Source organism: Chroicocephalus ridibundus, chromosome 3 (assembly GCF_963924245.1).
Source record: "Chroicocephalus ridibundus chromosome 3, bChrRid1.1, whole genome shotgun sequence".
Lineage (NCBI taxonomy): Eukaryota > Metazoa > Chordata > Aves > Charadriiformes > Laridae > Chroicocephalus > Chroicocephalus ridibundus.
The window spans coordinates 112,882,808-112,903,903 of record NC_086286.1 but is presented as its reverse complement, the minus strand read 5'-3'; the positions used below and the strand labels follow the sequence as shown (position 1 = coordinate 112,903,903).

Genomic DNA, 21,096 nt, shown 5'->3' with positions numbered 1-21,096 from the left:
CCAGAAGCATCGCTTGCAGCCAGAGACCCCCTCCCGGCCTCCCGCAGCCGCCTTCCCACCTTCAGCAGGGCTGCTGTGGCGGGGGGGTCCGGACACCTTCTGGCGCCGTGTGGGCCCCACGGGGACGCGGGGGGACACGGGGACCCGCCCCGCGGGGCGCCGCGGCGGAGCGGCTGCAGAGACCCGACGCGCTCAGCGCAGGGCAGGAGCGGGCGGCGGGAGGGAGGCGGGGAGAGAGGGGGTGTGTGGCGCGCCCTGCGCGTGTTCTCCGCCGACGTCACAATAGCGGCTGGCCCGAGTCCCTGCCCGGTCGCAGCCGATCGGGGCTGGTTTGAGCTGGTGCGTTGCCATAGCGACGCCGGCGGGACTATATATAGGAGCGCCGCGGCGGTGGCGGAGCTTTGTCAGCCGCGGTGCTCAGTCTGCTCCGTCGCCGCGCTCCCTCCGCCGGCTCCGCTCCTCCGGCTCCTCGCGGCGCGCCCGGCTCGCAGGAGGAGGCGGCTCGGAGCGAGGGGACCGGCTGCCGAGGGTTGACAGCAATTCCTGCCGCCGCTGCCTGAGGTGAGGGGAGGGGAGCGGAGCGCCGGGCTGGGCCGCGGAGGGACGGGGCCGGGGGTAAGAGCCGGCCCGGTGCGGAGCCACGTGTCTGCGGGGCCGCTGCCAAGCGGGCCGGGCTGGGCGCCGGCGCCTGCCGCCGGGCATGGGGCCTCCCTGCCTTCTTCCTTCCGCGCCCGGGGAATCCCCAGGCTCCGGGCGGCTGCGAACGGGTCAGGCCGGCCTGCCCGGGGAGGCGTTGGCGGAGCTGGGGAAGGGAGGGCTCCGCCGTGGCCGCCGGCCTGTTCTGGGGTGGGGAGAGGCAGGTGCGGGGCAGGATCGTGGCTCCGGGGCAGGGCGCTTGCCCGCGGGGCGGCCTTGTTCGCAGCACAAGCCGCCTGGCCCAGGCCTGAGGCGGGAGCCATTCTCGCCAGCGGGGCGCCGGTCACCCCGAGGGTCTGGGGGGCTAAGCGGCAGGGTGAGGCGGGCTGTGGTGGAGGTGTCCCCGAGGGCAAGCCGAGCTGCCGCCTCAGGAGGCTTCGGCATCGGAAGCGGAGCGTGGCGTGCCCCCCTCCCGGGGAGCCGACTCGGCTGCGGGACCATATGGATACCATACAGGACCATATGGAAGATGATCAGAGGGCTGGAGCACCTCTGCTATGAGGACAGGCTGAGAGAGCTGGGGTTGTTCAATGTGGAGAAGAGAAGGCTCCAGGGAGACCTTATAGCCGCTTCCAGTACCTGAAGGGGCCTACAGGAAAGCTGGGGAGGGGCTCTTTACCAGGGAGTGGAGTGATAGGACGAGAAGTAACGATTTTAAACTGAAACGGGAAATTTAAATCAGATATCAGGAAGAAAATCTTAACTGTAAGGGTGGTGAGGCACTGGAGCAGGTTGCCCAGGGAAGCTGTGGATGCCCCATCCCTGGAAGTGTTCAAGGCCAGGCTGGATGGGGCTTTGAGCAGCCTGGTCTAGTGGGAGGTGTCCCTGCCCATGGCAGGGGGTTGGAACTAGATGGTCTTTAAGGTCCCTTCCAACCCAAACCATTCTATGAATCTGTGATTTACAGGGAGAAAGGCCGTGGTGAGAGCAGGGCAGCAGGCCGTGCCCTTCCCCGTAGCAGCGATCTGCTAACTCCAGGGTCAGGGGCGCCTCGGGTGCCCCTTCTAGCTGCAGCGTCGGTATCTGAGACCAGAGCCTGCGGCCTGACTCAGCTGTGTCTAAATACAGCTGCTGAATAAGGGAATGTTCTGGAGGGCAACTTCTAAATGAGCACAAATGAAGCTGCAGATGCTTTGCCCACAATCCAAATAGAAATATGTCCTGGGAGGCTGCAGTTTGCATCCACGTGATCATGTGCTGTTTATGTGCTGTGTAATTCCACTGTAGCTAAAAATTGTGCTGTAAGGTGAAGATGGAAATCTTGCAAGAAGTTCTTAACAAAGTCTGCTGTAACCAGCAAAAGTAATTCTCCTATTAGAGGTCAATAGGAAAAGTGCTTTTCATGCAGCTCTCTGCAGAGGGGGAGGATAAACTGAATTCTTTCTGATGGTGTTCACTTGTCTTAACCACAGCTAGAAGTCACCGAACTGCTTTCTGCAAAGCTGCAACATCTTGTTGAAATCCTCCTACCATGAGATGCAGGTTCTTTTTGATAACAAACAGCTTCCTGAGAAGTGTTTAATTTGCTGTTTCTTAAGGTCCTTGCAAAGAGGCTTTTAAGAGAAGACTTTAATCCAGTTTCTGGGAGAAATAACACTGCATGTGAATGAGAGATGGGGGAGAATGAGGCTGGGTGGATTGTTGGGGTTTATTTCATTAGAGTTAAAGCTTAATCTAGCTTCAATCTTAAATCTGGTTTGTCTCTGATAAGTGGGAATTGATCAAAAGATGTGGAGTAGTTCTTGGCACAGGCAGTTTCTGAACTCTGTAGTTGTATAATCACTGACTTTTCAAAGTCATTCAATTAATGAAGTTTGATGGATTCAAGTATACGCAGTGTGTGGAATGAATGATTCTGTTGATGTTAGAATCTTGTTAATCTGTAATAGCTATAAAACATAAGTTATTTTTCATATGGTTTATAGACAGCCTTTTTGAAAACAGAGGGAACAGTGGTGTAACTAAAGATTTGTGAATACTTTAGAGTTTGCATAATCTTCAGTCCGAATCTGTGTGACCAGATTGAGTGTAAAAAGTGCTGAGAGAAGGCAAGAGGGCTGGACCTGGCTACACAAAGCCATATCTTCCCTGTGAGTCACTTGCAATGTTGAGGTCTTTAAAAGGTAGCACACACTTCTGCTTGAGTTAACAGCTTAATGAAGTAGACCGTTATTCTCTGTTTGGATTACCGAGTAAAAGGATGACCCATACACTTTGCCATGGACTTCATAGGTCTTGGATGGCAGAGGAGTGTGCTATTGCTCTTTAGTTCTGGTTCTCAAGGGACTTTCTACTTGGCTGGTAGATTTCTGCTAGCAATGAAGATTTGTTATGGACTACTGCAAAATCCTGTTATAACGGGTTAATTGGGATCGCTGATAAGACTTTGTCTGCAGGTCCCAGTTAGGAACCACTCTTATAGTGTGTATCTGCCACTCCCGACAGCGGAGGTTTTTCTTTTCATGTAGCTTGGAGGTAATGTGTAGAACAGGGAAGCTCTGTACCACCAACAGAGCAACTTCAGGGAAAGCCCTGGTTTCATGGCTGGCTTGTGCATAGTCTGAACTGAAGTGAGAATCCTGATACCCAACTGGTACTGACCTAGTGAGAGTTGTTACTACTTGGAAGTCAGTAACATCCTCCGATTCTGTCTGTACTAACATGTAAGCCCTCTTCCCAGAAACTGGTGAGCTACGACAGTGCTTAAAAGTTGTTAAAAAGGCTGGCATCAGCCATAATATTGACAGCTCTGATGTGGAGGTAAAGGAAAAGGCAGCAGAAACTTTCAGGGAATTAGGCTAATAGTGTCTGATGGTATTTATTTGTTTTGGTTTTTTTTTCTTTTAATAGGTTGAGTGCATCATACAGTTGTTGAATAGAGGAGAACTTGCCTTCAAGCTAGCAAGATTATTTTGTGGAGTGCCTCTTTGGTTCTGATTAAATCTGATCTGTCATCTGTGTAAATTCTTAATCTATGTGCTGCTATTAGTGATTACTGTAGGAATTACGTAATTGTAAATTATATGATCATGATGTAGTGGTCATATAACGACTGTATGAATTTAAATAAAGTAGTGAATGTAAATTGTATGACTTTAAATGAAGTAATGAATGGTTTGGGTGTTTTTTTTATATCAACAGTTTGTACTTAAATCCTTTCACATAAACCTGAAATCTCGGAAATCATGAGTAACTTCAGCAGTGAAGAATTTGAATTCACCTTCCTTGACGAAGGCTTTACTGCCAAGGATATCCTTGACCAAAAAATAAATGAAGTGTCATCTTCTGTAAGTATGATAGAAAAATCACTGCATTGCACGACACTATCAGTCTATAAACTAATGGAACAAGTTGTCTTTGCAAATCTTCTGTAAGGCAACCTCTTTCTCAAATGCTGACCTCTAGGCTTATGCTGTTACCCGTTGTTTGTAACTGTAAGATGTGTATTTGCTCTAGGATGATAAAGATGCCTTCTACGTTGCTGACCTCGGTGATATTGTAAAGAAGCACATGCGCTGGCATAAAGCCCTTCCTCGGGTAACACCCTTCTATGCCGTAAAATGTAACGACAGCAAAGCTGTAGTGAAGACGCTTGCCGTTCTTGGTGCAGGATTTGATTGCGCCAGTAAGGTAAGATCTTGACTGTGCTCTGGTGTGTGGTGTTAGTACATGTTCAGCTTCACAAGATGTGTTCATATAAAATTAAGCATAGTGAAGCAGTGTTGCTTTTGTTGTACTGATTAGTTTACTGAAAGGTGTTTCTAGATGGATGATTAATGTAATCTATTCTTTTCAGACGGAAATACAACTGGTACAGAGCATTGGTGTATCTCCTGAGCGAATAATATATGCAAATCCCTGCAAACAAGTATCTCAAATCAAACATGCTGCCAGCAGTGGTGTACAGATGATGACATTTGATAGTGAAGTAGAACTAATGAAAGTTGCAAGGGCCCATCCAAAAGCCAAGTAAGTTTTGCTAATCGTTACATAATTCTTGCTTAGGTTCCCAAGTTACGGAAACATCTACTATCATCTGAAAGTTGTTCTTCATTAGTTAAGATGAGATGCAAAATTATGAGAAAATAAGCCTACTTTTAACCAGTGAAATCTAATCCTTATAGTTTACTATACATTAGAAGAGACAGACAGGAAAGTTCATATGTTTAAGCTCAGTCTCATTCTAAGGTCATACCTGCCCTACAATGATGTCTTTCATAATGGAACTAAAACCCTAATTTTTTCCTCTTTCTAGGTTAGTCTTGCGCATTACAACTGATGACTCCAAAGCAGTTTGTCGTCTGAGTGTTAAGTTTGGAGCTACGCTAAAGACTAGCAGGCTTCTTCTGGAGCGTGCAAAAGAACTTGACCTTGCCATCATTGGAGTTAGGTGAGTTGATAATACGAAAATACAGTCATACTAAATAAGATTTCTTTTACGTGGTCTACCTGATAATAGAGATGCCTTTGCATATGGTGACTTGAGTTTTGTATAAGCTTCTTGACAAATTTGCCAAATAGCAACTGATAATTTGTGTCTCATTCTAGTTTCCATGTTGGAAGTGGATGTACAGACCCAGAGACCTTTGTTCAAGCCATTTCTGATGCCCGCTGTGTGTTTGATATGGGAGTAAGTCTAGTTCTACTTTCTCTGGAGCTACTGTTCAACTGTTGTGGCAAAACTGAATCGAGCGTGTAACTGTTATGGGGTTAAAAACTAGCTAAGTTGCTAATTTCATGTTGTTGGAATTTTTGAGGTCATGATGGCTTGCTTTGACTGATTCTGTGAGTCTGCAAAACTCATTACAGGTGTTCCAAAATCAGCAGCTCAAACTCAAGTGACTATTACTTGAACACAATGAGTTAGCTCCGTTCCAAGTATCAATGAAATGACTTTACCTTACTTTTTAAGTGAAAATGATAAACTGAGAATGCTTTCTTGACAGTGTTGCCATTAATCTAATTTTAGGCTGAACTTGGCTTCAGTATGTATCTGCTTGATATTGGTGGTGGCTTCCCTGGCTCTGAAGATGTCAAGCTGAAATTTGAAGAGGTATAGCTTTGCTAAGAACTTCACAGGATGTGGCGTCTCTGAATGTTGATCTGGATTAAACAAAATCTTGCTTTTTCTATTTGTGTGCAGACACATTTGCAAGAAAATTTGTCTGCTTGATAAGACATTTAATTTAGAGGAAAAGAAGAATTAATCTGAAAACTAAAAATTAGATGAACCCATTAGATACATAGCTAAATGACTGCTTAAACATGCAGAGATACCAAACTTGTAAAGCAGGTTTTAATTGCAGGCTTGATTCTTACGGGCATAGACTTCTTCCAGTTGATGCTGTACTTCAGACTATCTAGATGGGCAGTGCTCCCAAATAGGGTAAAAAGGTAGTCCTGAACCCATTCTGTCTGTGTGGCAGCAAACTAGATCAGCAATCTGGTTTAGAATTAGCCTTTGGATAATTTTTTAATTGATCAGTGTTCTCCAGACTGCTTTCACACTGAAATAGTTCTGCTTTCAGAAGGGACAAGGTGGCTTCCATGTAGAGCAGTGCTGTCAGAGCACCTGCCAGTCTAACCTAATGTGGTTAGGTGATTAAATTTAACTGAAACTTAACCACCATCATTTGACGTGGTTAGGTGATATTACATATTTACACAAGGTAGACAGCAAATAAGTTACATAAAGTGAGTTTCTGCTAATAATGTGAGCTAATGTTTTCTCATAGTAATGCCTCTTAATGAAGGCTGGCTTCTCATAGTGGCTTACATGAGGTTGTCATTGGGTTCCGTGGCATAACACAGTCCTGCTGTGGCTGGAGGCAGTTTAATAGTCACTGATAACTTCAGAACTTGGAAATAACTGTGGAAGCAGCTGAATTTCAAAGGTGATGACAAAGCCTTCTGTATTGTTAAGATCCTGCGAGATGAGTTCTTTAGGATGACATAAGCTGGGGGATATTGCATGATTAGCAGAACTACAAGTGGACTAGAAATTAAAATTGAAGTGGGAGGACTTGCAGGGCATTAATGCTTGTTTAATGAGTCTAGGAGGGGTGATTTCCTTTAGACTCAGACATGAGCTGTGTGGTCACTTAAATTTTTAAGCTGCAAGTGACATCTGGTTTTGTTGCTTTGTGCAAACTTAATTGCAAACAAAACTGAATGGTAAAATAAAGCAAAAGCAATCAATAGAGTTTACAATCCGCTGATAGTTGTTATTACACACTTGACCAGTATATCATTGTAAGCATGAAAGTCTGACTCTATTTCAGACTTCTAAAATAGCACCTGAGTAACTGCTAAAGTTCTAACCTTGGCAACTGATTCTTTCTTAGATCACAAGTGTAATCAACCCAGCACTGGATAAATACTTTCCTTCCGATTCTGGAATAAATATTATTGCAGAGCCAGGAAGATACTATGTTGCATCAGCTTTCACGCTGGCAGTCAACATTATTGCAAAAAAAATTGTATTAAAGGAGCAAACAGGTTCTGATGGTATGTAAATCTAGACTTAATCCTAACTTCTTAGACAACTGTGTGTTTCTTTCCAAGCGTTCTCTTACTGGTATCTCATCTTCTTCCAGACGAAGATGATGCAAATGACAAAACTCTTATGTATTATGTGAATGATGGAGTCTATGGATCATTCAACTGCATCTTGTATGATCACGCACATGTTAAACCAGTTCTGCAAAAGGTATGGTCATTCACAAGTATCACATACTAGTCATGTATCGTGGATGTAGGAGAGTCCTAGTCACAGCAGTCACTTCTCAGTTCACTGCTCCCTTCATGTCACCAGAATTTGGCATTTGACTTGTGAAGCATGCAGTGGGATTAATTCAAAGCCAAAGGTAGAGAAGGACCTGCAAGCAGTTCTTCCTCTTCTCTGCGAAGTGGAATGCTATACTAAGTACTATATTACTTCTGGAAGCTCTGTTTTGGTAGTCAAACTAATTATACTCAACTCTCTTCTTTAGCGGCCTAAACCAGATGACAGCTGCTATTCCTGCAGCATATGGGGACCAACATGTGATGGCCTGGATCGTATTGTTGAGCGTTTTAATATGCCAGAGTTGCAAGTTGGTGACTGGATCCTGTTTGAAAACATGGGTGCCTATACTGTTGCAGCAGCTTCTACTTTCAATGGATTCCAGAGGCCAACAATACACTATGTGATGTCAAGACCAGCATGGTTAGTAATTAAGTATCTTGATCCATCAGTGCTGTTGATACGGATGACTGTGGTGAATAGCTCATGTCAGTTGTTTGTCCTTTAACAAGCAGGGCCATAGTTTTAGTGCCATAGCTCTCGTAAAATCTCCTTGTGATGTGGAAGAAAGGCAATGGCTCTGGCACATTTTGCTGTGTGCTTAGAACAATGCTAACACTACCAATTCTTTTTTTTTCCTGATGTACTCGCTTCCAGGAGAGGTGCTTTTAAAAGGGTAATATTAGGAGTCTTTTCGTTAACCTGGGCTTGTAGCTGGTGTTTTTCATTCTTGCACAATGTATAGAAAGAAACATTACGGATTCTTTACAGTTAGCTTCTGTGACCAGTAATTAGAGACAGTCAATCACAGTTCTAATAGTACACAGTCTTCTACACTATTAGCTTGCTAAATCCTGAGTGCAGGACACAGGAACGTTTAACAGTGCTGCTTCACAATATGATCTGTCTTTACTTGAGAGCTGTTCCTTGGTTTAGGTTGAGCTCTGGCTCATTGCTCAGTGCAGAGTGCTAGATCTCCATGGGAAGTTATTAAACAGGTAAGCAAAGAAAGCAGGACTACGTCTTGAGTGCAAGGGTACTGTGAAACTGCACCTTAAACAGTAGTTTAAAGTAACATGGATGGTCTTCTGTGCAACACAGATTACAGTGCGAGAAGACTATTCCATCTTCTATAAAAGTGGTGTTTTCTCTTAAGAGGAAGCCCTTACCCCTGTATTGAAGCCTGCAAGTCTGGCAGAGAGCATTTGGGCAGCAGTATTCCCCTAAAGCATGATTAACTTTGCTGTTGGGTTGCTTTCAAATTTACTGAAAATGCTTAAGTTCAGGGGATTTCCTGCCATAAAAGTAAGAGGAAGCTTCCCATAAGACGCTACACTTGTGTCTAATTGAACTAAAAATGGCTCTGCAGGAGAATAATTAGCTCTTTCACTATAGCACTGGGTTTCTGTTAAAAGGTAATACTTAGTCTGAGGCATGCTGAGCTTAACTATGCAGACAATAACCATCATCCAAGTCTACAGCCCTCCTTCAGCCCTGCGTGACTCCCTGCCTCTTCTGTTTGGCAAGGAAATTCTGTGATGCAATCTAGCCCTTAACTGAGGGGGCGTGTATCAATGAAGTTATGGTGCAGATCTTTCTAGCACAGGGACAAGCTTGTTGGACTGTAATCTGCATGTATAAAGATGTGCAACTAAACTTGTGGCTAGATAACTAAGATAAGGGGCAAGATGACTTTATGTCTAAGTAAAAGCTAATAGTATGTAGGGAGCCATGTAGTAGCACAATTTCTTGCCTTGCATGTATGTTGCGGTCTAACCCCAGCTGGCAGCCAGGACGTCGCAGCCAGTCATGCAGTTCTCCCTCTTCCCCTAGAATGGCAGGGAGAAGGAGAAGAAAAGGAGGGAAAGGAAAAAAAAAAAGAAAAAAAAAAAAACAAACAAAAAAACCCAAAAAACAACTGGTGGGTTGAGGTAAAGAGAGAAACAATAACGGAAAAGGAAAATAACAATCATAATAATGACACAAGTCATTCTCACAGTTTGGTGACTTGGCACTGCCATGAGCAGCGATCACAGACTTCCCTCCCCGTTCCCCTGGCCAACCCTCATGTATATACTGAGCATGACATCTATGGTATGGAGTGTTCCATTGGCCATTCTGTTGGTCTGTCTATACTCCTCAGCTCCTATGGGAAGCTGAAAAGAGTCATTGAAAAGCATAAACATTGCTTAGCAACAACTAAAACTATGCATTATTGACATTCCTTTCACAGCAATCACTAGCCAGAAAACTAACTCTTTCTCAGCTGAAGCCAGGACAATGTAGTAAAATCTAAAAACTCAGTCAACTGAAGTTCTTCTGAGCTTGTCTTTCAGTACAGCTCCCGTCTGAGTATGGAAGGAATTGCGTGGTTCTCACTGGTCAGCTGCTTTACGTTCCTAGTCTGTCATCCATGCTTTTCCTTGATTCAAGTTGCCCAGGAATGTGAGGGAGTGGGATTAAATCTGTATAGCCTGTGGTATACAGATGTAGCTACGTGTGTGTAGGTGCATCTTTGCAGGTCTAGATCCTACTCAGAAATGGTGAAAACAGCTTGGTATTGGCATTTGCCCTAAAGTCTAGCCAGTAATATTGTCTGGATTGCAGATGATGAGTAAAGAGTTCATCTCATGCTCCCTGGCAGTAAAAAAAAAAAAAGTACTTTGTTTACCTTCTTTATCACACATTGTAGTGAAACATTTTTTGACTGTTGCTTTGCTTTTCTTGTTTTCTTTCTAGGCAACTAATGCAGCAGATCAAGGAGCAAGGGTTCCTAGCCGAAGTGGAGGAGCAGGATGTTGCTAGTCTGCCACTCTCTTGTGCCTGGGAAAGCGGAATTGAATATCCAGCAACTTGTGCTTCAGCTAGTATTAATGTATAGGTAATATTTAGTAATTAACTGCAAGGTTAGTCATTGAATTTAGGGCATTTGGGGGACTATTAACTTAATTCTTGCTAGAATTTTTAAGTGATTTTTTTTTTTTGAAGTTTAGGTTTGGCATAAAAGCAACAAAAATGACTAGGGAGATGGGTCACAATTATCTGTGTTCCTATGGAAACTATTTGAATATTGTTTTATATGGATTTTTATTCACTTTTCATGTATGCTACTAAAGACTGACCCTCAACTGTCAAACAAGTATTTGTAGCTTGTGTATGGCAGAATGGGCTAAGCTTAGTGTTTTGTGACCTACCTGTTTTAAAATAAAATATATTGAAATAACTGGTCCTGTGTCTAGTTAATCTGTAGAAAATTAATCTGCTATGGATGGCTCCTATAGCATATATGGAGGTAGAATATATGAAGGCAGACCAGACACTGCAAGCCAAGAGCTTCTTAATACATGAATAACACAATTGCCATCTCCTCTACCCTCACCCTCCCAACTTACTGAAGTGAAGGAACCCCTTAATGGGTAGGGAAACTAAATTGTGTCTTTCCTTAATATATGATTAGAAAAAGCTTTGACTCTTTCTAATCATATAAGTCAGTAAACTGGAATACTGTGCAAATTCTTGTGGATTCAGATTTGTCTTTCACCATGGAACATGGGCTTAACATAGTTGCATATTCCAAGTTCAGTGCAGTGCCATTTTTTTTTCCTGTTGGTCTATAACTGCTGTGGCCAGGACTGATGGCTATTTAAAACCCATCTAGTCATTAGAATACAGCACAGGCTCCGTGGCTGCCACTGACAAGCTGCTTGTTATGCATGTGAGGATTAAAACATGTCATGGGAAAACTTAAGAAGCTGAAACTATGTGGCTGACTAGTAGGTGATGACTACTCTCTGCCCCTTACTGCCTAGAGCTTTAGTATGAAGTGAATGGTGGGACTCAACATTCTTTGTGCATGCAATAAAATGTAATGTAATGAAAATACATGCCACCCTGTATTTGCTACCTGACTTTGGGTTAAATGTGATAGATGCCACTAAGTACTAAATACTAGAAGCTAATGGAGGGTGCACTGATGATGAAATTAGTGAGTCTGCTTGCTGGAGTCGAGCATTCTGACTTCTACTGAACCTCATGCTAGTTTGCTGCCACTTGCTGCACTAAAATTGCAAAATATTTCTGACATACCAATTGGTCCCAGGTCTGTATCTGTTCCATTTGCCAGAAGGTCCTGGACTGCAGACATCCCTTAGCAAATGCCTGATGTGTAAAGAGGAAAACCTGAATTCATTGAATAAGCATGTAAAGCTTAAGCTAACTTAGAGTAAGTGTTCAAGTTTAAAGGGTCATCCAAAGGGTAGCACTGCTAATAGAAACAGGGGCTCTAGCAAGATGAGGAATAAAACTGTTTGCTCTCACAGCTGCTTGAAAGAAAATGTTTAACCTTTGTTCTGTGCTTTCATCTGAGACTACGCTCCCAGCTAGCTGAACTAGTAGGGTGAACAGAAGTGGTAGTACCTTATTCCTCATTCTCTTGAAGAGTCACAAGTGATTTATTTGTTTATTTACTTATTTGCTTCACTCCTGGCTTCAGGCTTGTGACTGAAATAGCACTTGCCTTTATTCTCATGCATACAGTAGCCAGCTGTTTGGCATAGTGGAGCAATAGTCTTAATCTCAAACTCCCTGTGTCTAAACCAGGATTTCCTTTTTAGCTTCTCCAAATTCTTGTGGAAACTTACAGATTCTTAGCATGAAAGCAAAAGTCATGAATGGTAACCAAATGTTAATACTGTAACAATTTCACATCTAAATCTTGCCTTGAACTGTGGAAAAAACCTAACGGGTGTGCAGAAACAGTAGTCCTGGAAAGACTGCAGTTACTTGAAGGAGATGCAGCTACTTTTAAACCTGTCTGGCTGAAGGCTGGCGATGGCTGAGCCGGGTGGGTGTATGGCTGTAGTGAGGCCTTAGGTGATACCTGCACCAGCAGCTAGTGCTGGGCCTCTTCTCTCGCCCTGGTGGGCAAGTGCCACAATTTGGCTTCCTCTACTTGTAGCCAGTGGAGACCATCTCCAGCAGGTAGTTTCAAGGCAATCACTTGTGGAAACTAATTAGTAAGTTTCCCTGAGATGAATTTGGCAGGCAGCAATTAGTTTCTTGATCTACATTTAACTTAATTGGTTGCTTTAGTTACTTCGTTGGGTTTTGTCTCAAAGAAAAAACAAAACAAAAACATCTGTTTCTCTCTGCTGGAGGCAAGGACAGTGACAACATGCTAATAAGCATTTTCATGAACTTAGGATGCTCCCCAAAAGTGATGTAGCTGAACCTCAGTTCTCTACCTTCCTCTTCCATGGCAGGTGTCATAGCCTCAGCTGGTGCTCTGTAAGCCATGTGTAAGGACAGTATCAAGTGCTTAAAAAGAACTGTTAATTTTCTTGAGTGTCTTCTGTGTAAAAAAAGAAAAACACAAACCAAAACCCAAAACAAAATTAACAATGGGTTTTGCTAGCTGACTTTAGTACTTGTGGGAGTAATAAATTTTTACAGTAATGGTAGTGTGTTTTTAAGCAAGACATGATCAAGTTGGATCATGCTGAGCAGATGTTCTGGGCTTTGGGATACTGAGTATTTATCCTTCATCTCCCAGCTGCCCTGCTCCGGGCTTCCACAGAATCTTAGTGGTCCATTTCCACTTCTTTAATTGATTTTAAAATACCCTAAGTGACACAAATCAGTCATATGGTGACTGTGTGGATTCCCTACCATCCAAACTAGGGCAGTACATTTCCTAATAGGACATATCCCAAGTAGGACAGCAAAGATGTAATAAAGTGAGCAGTGAGCCCTCATGGTTTAGTTTGATCTCCCTTCCCCAAGTCTTGGGCCGTCACAGGTTTTGCTCTATTTCGCCATGTTAATTGATTAAATCCAGTTGTTGTAAGTGCGCATCTTAATTATTCCTCCCTGGAGCAAGCTTGTCTCATCCAGGAGGGAGGAGCTGCATGCCAGAAAAATTGAGATCAGGCGTGTCTGTCTTATATAATTAGCTCAACAAATAATCAAAGTTGGAGCCAAGAATAGCCTGTGCCTTTCAGCTTGCTTCTTGCTATCCGTGCTCCGTAGGGCGCTGTGTCTGTCTCACTGTGGGCTTTGCTGACCCATTTGCAGGGACTGTGGTGTTCCTGCTCCTAATGTCCCCGGTGGTCACTCCCCTCGCTGGCACCAGTGGTGGTGGTTCTCTTGGGATCACTCTTGGAAAAAAAGAGAGTAATATTGTCAAATTGCCAACAGGCAAATACCAAGACATTACCCTGAGGTGAGGCTTCTAATCACCCCATTCCTCTTTATTGAGTGGTGAAGCTGCTTGAGGTCTGAAATAAGTCTAGCTGAGGCCTTCCATACGTCCACCTATGGCTGTACGTGGCCTGTGCAAATGTAGTTTCATATACCAAAAAGAAGTTGGTAAACACTGCTCCTCTGAAATCACATCAGATGGAAAAATCAAAGGTGGGAATGTGTTAGTGAGAGGGTGGAGAATGCTGAGGTAGAGAGAGTAAGGGACACGGAGGGGAGTTACTGGTGGCAGAGCGTACTGTGGGGCAGGCGGCCCATGTGTTGCTGCAGGAGCATTTAACTCACGATTACTTTTTAAGCTGCTAACTTGTAGGCTACAACATGAGCCTTGCAGACAACCGGTGCCAGTGCATGAATCCCTTTGGAAAAGGCAAGAGACAGCCGCCTCATTGGCACTGGCAGCCTAAGCCAGAGCTGGGAGCAGCGCTGAGCAGGGACCCCAGCAGCAGCACACACCTACAGGAGCAAGGCTTCGTCCAGGAACAAACCTGGAGCCAGCGGGAGAGCTCTTTTCTCGCAGACCTCCCCCCCAGCAAGTACTCTGTCATTTAAACAGATCTTTTATAGCTAAACACAGTGCCAATTTGCAGTGAGACTGAAATTGAAAGCTTTCTTTCCACATCAAAACTGGCCCTTTTCTGCAAGAAAAATATTAATCATTATCCACTAGTATTACAAGAAGAGCTTAGACAAATATGCCATTTGATTGTCAAAAAGCAAAAAGTCATCAATCATTGCAATAATTATTATTATTTTTCTTTTTCTCTTGAAATAAACACTGATCAGTACCAAAAGAAGTGGGAGCAGTTTGCTTTAGAGCCGTATCCCTCGTTTTGATGTGCATCACCTGGGTTTCTTTACAGTTTGGAGGAGGCTGGTGTCTCAGTGGCCATGGTCTGGTTTCAATACCCATGTCACAATTCAAATTTGTCTTTAGTTAAAACACTGTATTTGACAATAGTGAAAAACGCATAAAGACCAGCGAGCGTATACCGGGCTGGGACTTATGTTTTGGCAAGATTTGCTATTGCTCTTCAGCTAGTTTTGTAGTCCTCTGCCTAGAGGAGGTGTTCAGAGCAGCTAAACCACAGGGGTGACGCTTCTGGAAGGCTGACTGTGGGCGCTCAGGGGAGCACAGCCCCCAAGACGATGCCCTTTGCGGTGCGAGCCTGAGGGTATTAATGCAAAGGAGGTGAGCGCTGTGGGCACAACCAACCACGGCCCTTTGAATCCCCTCCGTTTCGGTAAGGAGAGGCCACCGACGTTACAGGCAAACGCTTGAGCACGGGAAAACGAAGGGAGCTCCCTCGGGGGAGCATACTGCAGTCTGGCCTATGTCCGTGTTGTCTTGCAAATATCGCTACAGTCCAACTAATATTAGACCCTTATTTGCATGTTCTTCTTGATGCTTATACTACAGCAACAGTTTTCCTCAGTCTGTTAGTCTTTGCCTAAAGACAAAAACATCAGCACACTGTAACCAGCCCTCCCTCTTCTTCTCCCTCATTTTAGGGAGCTGGTCCCAGTCTTGCCCACAGTATTCCCACACCAAAAATAAAGTGCTTTCTGGTTATACTCTCTGCAGTTCATGCTCTCCAAGTGCTTTGTAAAAGATTAATTGGCTCACCCTGCCTTTGCGGTACGGAGCCAAATGCCGTGTTCCAGGCCAGAAAACAGTCGAGAGACAGCAAGGCTGCACAGCAATTCAGGGAAGGAAGCAAAGGCAGAGACAACCGCTGAGAACCGGCTGCTCCCTTCCGGGTTGCCACCAACACCTTCCATCGCTAGGGAAGGGCAGGGTCAGCCCACGTACCGCGGGAAGGCAGCAAGCGCCGCATACAGGCTGAGAAAGGGCAACTGGAGCGGCGCCGTATGAAGGATTCCCGAAGTACTTTGCAATCCCAGGTATTATTTCATCCATCCTTAAAACGCAGTTCCCTACCCTGGGAGAAGACCAGGATTTGGGCACTCAGTGGGCTTAAGCATCACCCTTTTATATTTGGCTACTAAGCTGACTAGCTGGGAGGATCAAGGTATTAGCTCGAGGTTGGCACTCTTGAAAGGAACAGGGTCGCAGTGCTTGAACAGGATAATGTTGATGCAGTTTTCAGTAAGATAATGAAGGTGCTGCTGCCCTTACTGTGAGGACAAGAAGAAAAATCATCTATTATGTTGCTAAATAAAAAAAAATTCCTGCTTAAAAACTCCGCTTACTTGCCGTTAGCTATAGTTCAACAGCAGCAACAGCACTTGGCTGAGATAGCACGATAAATATTTCTCAGCAATGAACGTCCTGCTTTCCTGCAGTCAAAGCTTGCATTAAACCATAAAAGTGTCTGACCAAAGCGAAAAGCAAGAGAAAATCCAGCTTGCCACGGAGACTGCTGATTCGGGGAGGGAAATGCCTCCCGCGCCCTGCCAGGATGGCTCGCCAAGCTCCCCGGGAATAGGACTCATCCGCTTGTGCCATCCGTGTTTCATCCCCCAGGTGATTATAGCCGACTGCAAGCGAAGCAGGGGTGTTCCTCTGCCCTGGGCCAAGGGAGATCCTCTCAGAGATAATGATGTGGTGACTAATTAGCTGAGCAAAAGCCCACAAGATGGAGCTCAGCTCAAAAAAAAAAAGCATCAATGCCACCCCACCCCCCCACCCCCCCCCCCCGCCCTCCTCCATCTGTCAGAGCCAGGAAAGTCAGGAGAAAGGAGAGAGATGGAAAGCTTTTAAATGAAACCCACACTCCTGATGTCAGACCGCAGCATAAGCAAGATGTTATTAGAGAGAACAAATGCAAATAAGAAAAGTACAAGGAAAAACTATATACAAAGTAATAATTAAACTATTGCATAGCTCAAAAAAAAAAAAAAAAAAAAAGAAAAACCCAACCAAACAAAACTCCCTTCCCCTCTGTTCACAGAAATGGGTTTTTATATACAGAACACTTCAAAATGAGTGGCTCTTTTTTTTTTTTTTTTTTTTTGATTAAGGCTGTTACCTTTGATTAAGGCTGTCCCGTCAGCTTCCAGCTTCTTGCTTGGGGCCCGATTCAAGGCTCAGCTCTTCCAGTAGCTACTTTTGCAACTTTTTTGGTCTCCTTTATCACTCCTGGGATTAATTTAGGTTCTCTGCTGTCAGGGGTTTTCTGGGGCAGGGTGTAAGTCCATGGAACTGATTTATGCCATCTTCCATAGAACAGCTCTCTAGGACTGCTGATGTTAGTCAGGCGACTATGGACCAGGGAGTGGGGGCAGGGGCATTTCTCCTTGCTCCGGTGCAAGGAAAAATTGCCCCATGAGGACAGTCAAGCATGGGCCAGGCTGCTGATGGGTCTGGCTAGGCTCCATCTCTGGAAGCTTTCAAGACCTGACAGGACAAAGCCCTAAGCAGCCTGGGCTGACCTTGCAGCTGATCCTGCTTGGAGCAGAAGCTCGGCTAGAGACTTCCTGAGGTCCCTCCAACCCTAGTGCGCTTGTCCCCACCCTAGAATCATTTTGGTTGGAAGAGACCTTTAAGATCATCAAGTCCAACTGTTAACCTAACACTGCCAAGTAACCACTAAACCATGTCTCTAAGCACCACGTCTACTCATCTTTTAAATACCTCCAGGGATGGTGACTCCACCACTTCCCTGGGCAGCCTCTTCCAATGCTTAATAACCCTTTCAGTGTAAAAACTTCCTAATATCCAGGCTAAACCTCTCCCGGCACAACTGGAGGCAGTTTCCTCTTGTCCTATCGCCTGTTACTTGGGAGAAGAGACCGACCCCCACCTCTCTACAGCCTCCTTTCAGGTGGCTGTAGAGAGCGAGAAGGTCTCCCCTCAGCCTCCTTTTCTCCAGGCTGAACAACCCCAGCCCCCTCAGCCACTCCTCATAAGACTTGTTCTCCAGACCCCTCACCAGCTTCATTGCCCTTCCCTGGACATGCTCCAGCACCTCAATGTCTTTTTTGTGGCGAGGGGCCCAAAACTGAACACAGTATTTGAGGTATCAAACCAAAGTGGGACACGCCAGCTGCTCTCCCCTGCTCCCATGGTCATGGGCTCAGATCCAGTGAGCATTATGGGCCCACGCGTGCTGGGCTGCATCCTTCTACCCAGTGAGGTTCACCTCCCCTGGGGGAAGACACCCTCCGTGCCCTGATGCTGGCATGGACGTCTCACCCCACACATGTCCCACCACCCTGGCCTGTGTCCTAAACCTGAGGCTGGGAGCGGGTCTCTGCTTTTGAAGCTGTTTTTGCTCCCTGCAACTTTGGTAGCTATCAGCTGACCCGGGAGGAGGAGCAAATGATGGTCCCAAGTCTGATGGGCAGCACATTTAACACTGAGGACACTGGGAAACTGCTTCAGTAAGATGAGATGCCACCAAGCTGCTGCGCGTCCTGGCCCTAAGTAAGTGCTCCAGTAGCTAAAGCAACAGCCTCAGAGAGGGGGGGCTAAAAGAAGAGACCTTAGAGATATTTTCCCCTTGGTGGCTCGGAAGAGGAAAGCGGCAGAAAGCGAGTAACTCGCAGGTAAAAATAGAGAGAAAAGCCTGTGTTGGGAGAGCTGTGCTGTGCCTGGGCGGCGGGCATGGCTAGATGGCAGCAACAGCCCGCGTCAGGCCTCTCCCGCCTTCACCCCGGCACTGGGAGTCGGTGTTTGCTGCCACCTGCTCCTCAGCTCTGGGACCTTCTCACGGCCGGGGTGGCCACCTGCAGGCTTCACCTTTGCTGGTTGGGGGTGGGTTTGGGACGGGTGGCAAGCAGGGAAATTTCTTTCTTACCAGCAAATAAGTCGACCCGCACTCAGGAGAGCCCACAGGGAAACAGAGCTTGCAGGGAAAACGTAATTTCTTACATCTTTGATTGCTGAGTTGGGGGGAGGATGGTGGGAAGGGAAGAGGCCAGAGCAGAGAGCATCAGCATCCCTTGCCCAGGATGGGTCCCTCCAGATGGGTTACGAGCAGCCCCAGGCACCCTTCTGCCTGATGCCACCGAGTCCAGGGGTTTGTGGGACACGGCAGAGACTCCCTGGAGTATCTGCAGCTGCTGAGAGATGAGGGCAGGCTGGTGGAGGGAGGACTCCCTAAAATCCTCTGTGTGAGATGAGCCCGGCTGTGCCCAGCTCCCTGCACTCCTGCTCGTGTCCTCTTCCCAGGGCCAGAAAAATGCCCTGTGGCCTCAGGGAGGCTGGAGCCAGATGCCTTACCAGTGCTTATTGCATGTGGAAGGTGGGGGTGACCCCATACTCAGGGCTGGACGGTTTAGCGTGGGTGCAAGCCAAGGCTTGGATGCACCCCGAGATGTGGATGCATGCTAAGATGTGCCTCAGGAGATGCCCTGAGTTTCTCCCGCTGTTGTCCCCTCCTGGAGAAGAAAACCACCCCGTTTGGGCAGATGATGCTGGTGGGGCTGCAGCGAGGTAGAACACATCTCCACTGGCCTGGCTTCCCAACGCTGTCCCCAGTAAAGCCCGGGGATATCATGCAACCATCCTCTGCCATCCCACCAGTTCCCCTGGGCCTCCCGAGAGCCAGAGCGCGTGGATGGGGACAAAAAGCTCCCCTGGTTAAGCTATTTATTACTCCGAGTTTTAAGTGCTGAACTGCTGGTGCCTAATGAGATTTTTGTTTCTGTCCTGAGCAATACCATGCAATAAAGTATAATTTATCTCTGGGAGAGATGGATGCAGCTGAGCCATTACCAGACTTAAGACAAAAGAGTATTGACGTCACCCTCAGGAGTCCGGCGGCAGATGTTTAGCATCGTCTCCAGCCTCAGGCCAAAGGTACAAGCCTGGTACACAAATTACCAAGGCAGATTCGCTGGCCTGTGTTAGCCGCAGGGTCAGGATGGGCTGATCAAAATGTTCCCTGCTGGCATTAAGCAGCTGTGGAGCTATTTGCCATCGCTCTGCGCAAGTACCGCTGCCACTGTACGTGATCCAGCCAGGTACCAGCTGCCACGCAACTAGCCAGAAAGTTTAAATCATCAAGCAAGGAGCTAAGGACACAGAAATATGGGCATGTGGGCTATACAGGGAGGACTGTCCAAGCCTGAGCAGAAGGAGGAGGTTTTAGAGGCCAGTTTAACCCCACATGATGAGCGCAGTGCCTGAGGAACCCTTTTACCCAGCTCAGTAACATCCTAAACCCAAAGGCTCCCCAAAAGCTTATTCATGGTACAAGTTAAGCACTGAGAGGATATTTTCAGATCTCAACCCAAAGTGATCTCAATATCATGCTAATTCTGACCCCAAAGTGTATGAATAATTAGAGCTATATTTTCCTGAGTCCTTTCTTTTGGTAGTTAATAATAGGTAGTTTAACTAACATTTAACAGTTTAACAGTTTAACTAGTGTTCAAGGCCAGGCTGGATGGGGCTTTGAGCAGCCTGGTCTAGTGGGAGGTGTCCCTGCCCATGGCAGGGGGGTTGGAACTGGATGGTCTTTAAGGTCCCTTCCAACCCAAACCATTCTGTGATTCTGTGATTTTTACTGCCCAGTCACCAACATGGAGAAACACTTCTGCAATATTTTGCACCGTCTCTGATGACCCTAGACAATCCCCCATCATTAGCAAACGTCCTTGTCTCATTGTATCCGTTGGTCAGTCCGACCGTCCGTCCGACCGTCCGTCCGACCGTCCGTCCATCCATCCGTCCATCCATCCATCCCTTTTCAGACCATTTAGGAATGTGTTACCACTTTGTTCCTGCAGAAACCACGAATAGATTCAGCAGGCAAGACTTCCATTTATAAAAGCCCATTTTGTCTCTTCCCTAATACATCACATTTATCCTAGGATCTGCAATGTCTGTGCTTTGCTGTAGTTTCTACCAATTTTTTTCTGGTTCAGACATCAGGCTTACTGGTCTGGAGTTCCTCAGACTGTGCCCTAGAGTCATTAAAAAAAATGCTACTAATAATCTGGTGCCATGTTTGCCACAGGCTGATATAAATGAGAGGTTATGCTCTCATCTTTCTGCTCTTTCGGTGCACTCGGGCAGGTACCACCTGATCTGAGCAGTTTGTTGCTGTTCGCTTTAGCAGGCTGTCATAAAACCTTTCCTGTGGCATTTTAGGCGGTGGCAGCTCCTCAGCCTGGGTCACTGTCACCCATGGCTGAGGGGGGACTGTGGTTTCGGCTTTTGATTAAGGCAACGAACTGTTGAAGCTTGGCTTTTTATTGCCATGCTGGTGGCACAAATAGTAAAACATCGCTCTTCTGAGAAGAAAAAAATTCTTGCTACTCTAAGATATACGGATAAAGGTAAAAACATGCCTGGGTCAAATCCATTCACTTCACCTTATCTAGATGAAATCTAAAGTCACAGCAGGTGTCTTTTGGCATTGGTTTCATCCAGCCTCACCTTATCC

General features: G+C 45.9%; 1 protein-coding gene across 1 annotated transcript; it reads left to right on the top strand.

The window, feature by feature from the left end:
• The first annotated feature begins 306 nt into the window (after positions 1-306).
• On the top strand, positions 307-10,703 carry ODC1 (ornithine decarboxylase 1). The gene is made up of 11 exons (XM_063330472.1): positions 307-561; positions 3,838-3,983; positions 4,153-4,326; positions 4,493-4,665; positions 4,952-5,086; positions 5,245-5,326; positions 5,666-5,749; positions 7,041-7,203; positions 7,293-7,405; positions 7,689-7,903; positions 10,220-10,703. Exons 2-11 carry the CDS (start codon positions 3,882-3,884, stop codon positions 10,359-10,361), a joined length of 1,383 nt encoding a protein of 460 aa, XP_063186542.1. The 5' UTR covers positions 307-561; positions 3,838-3,881; the 3' UTR covers positions 10,362-10,703.
• Positions 10,704-21,096: the final 10,393 nt, after the last annotated feature.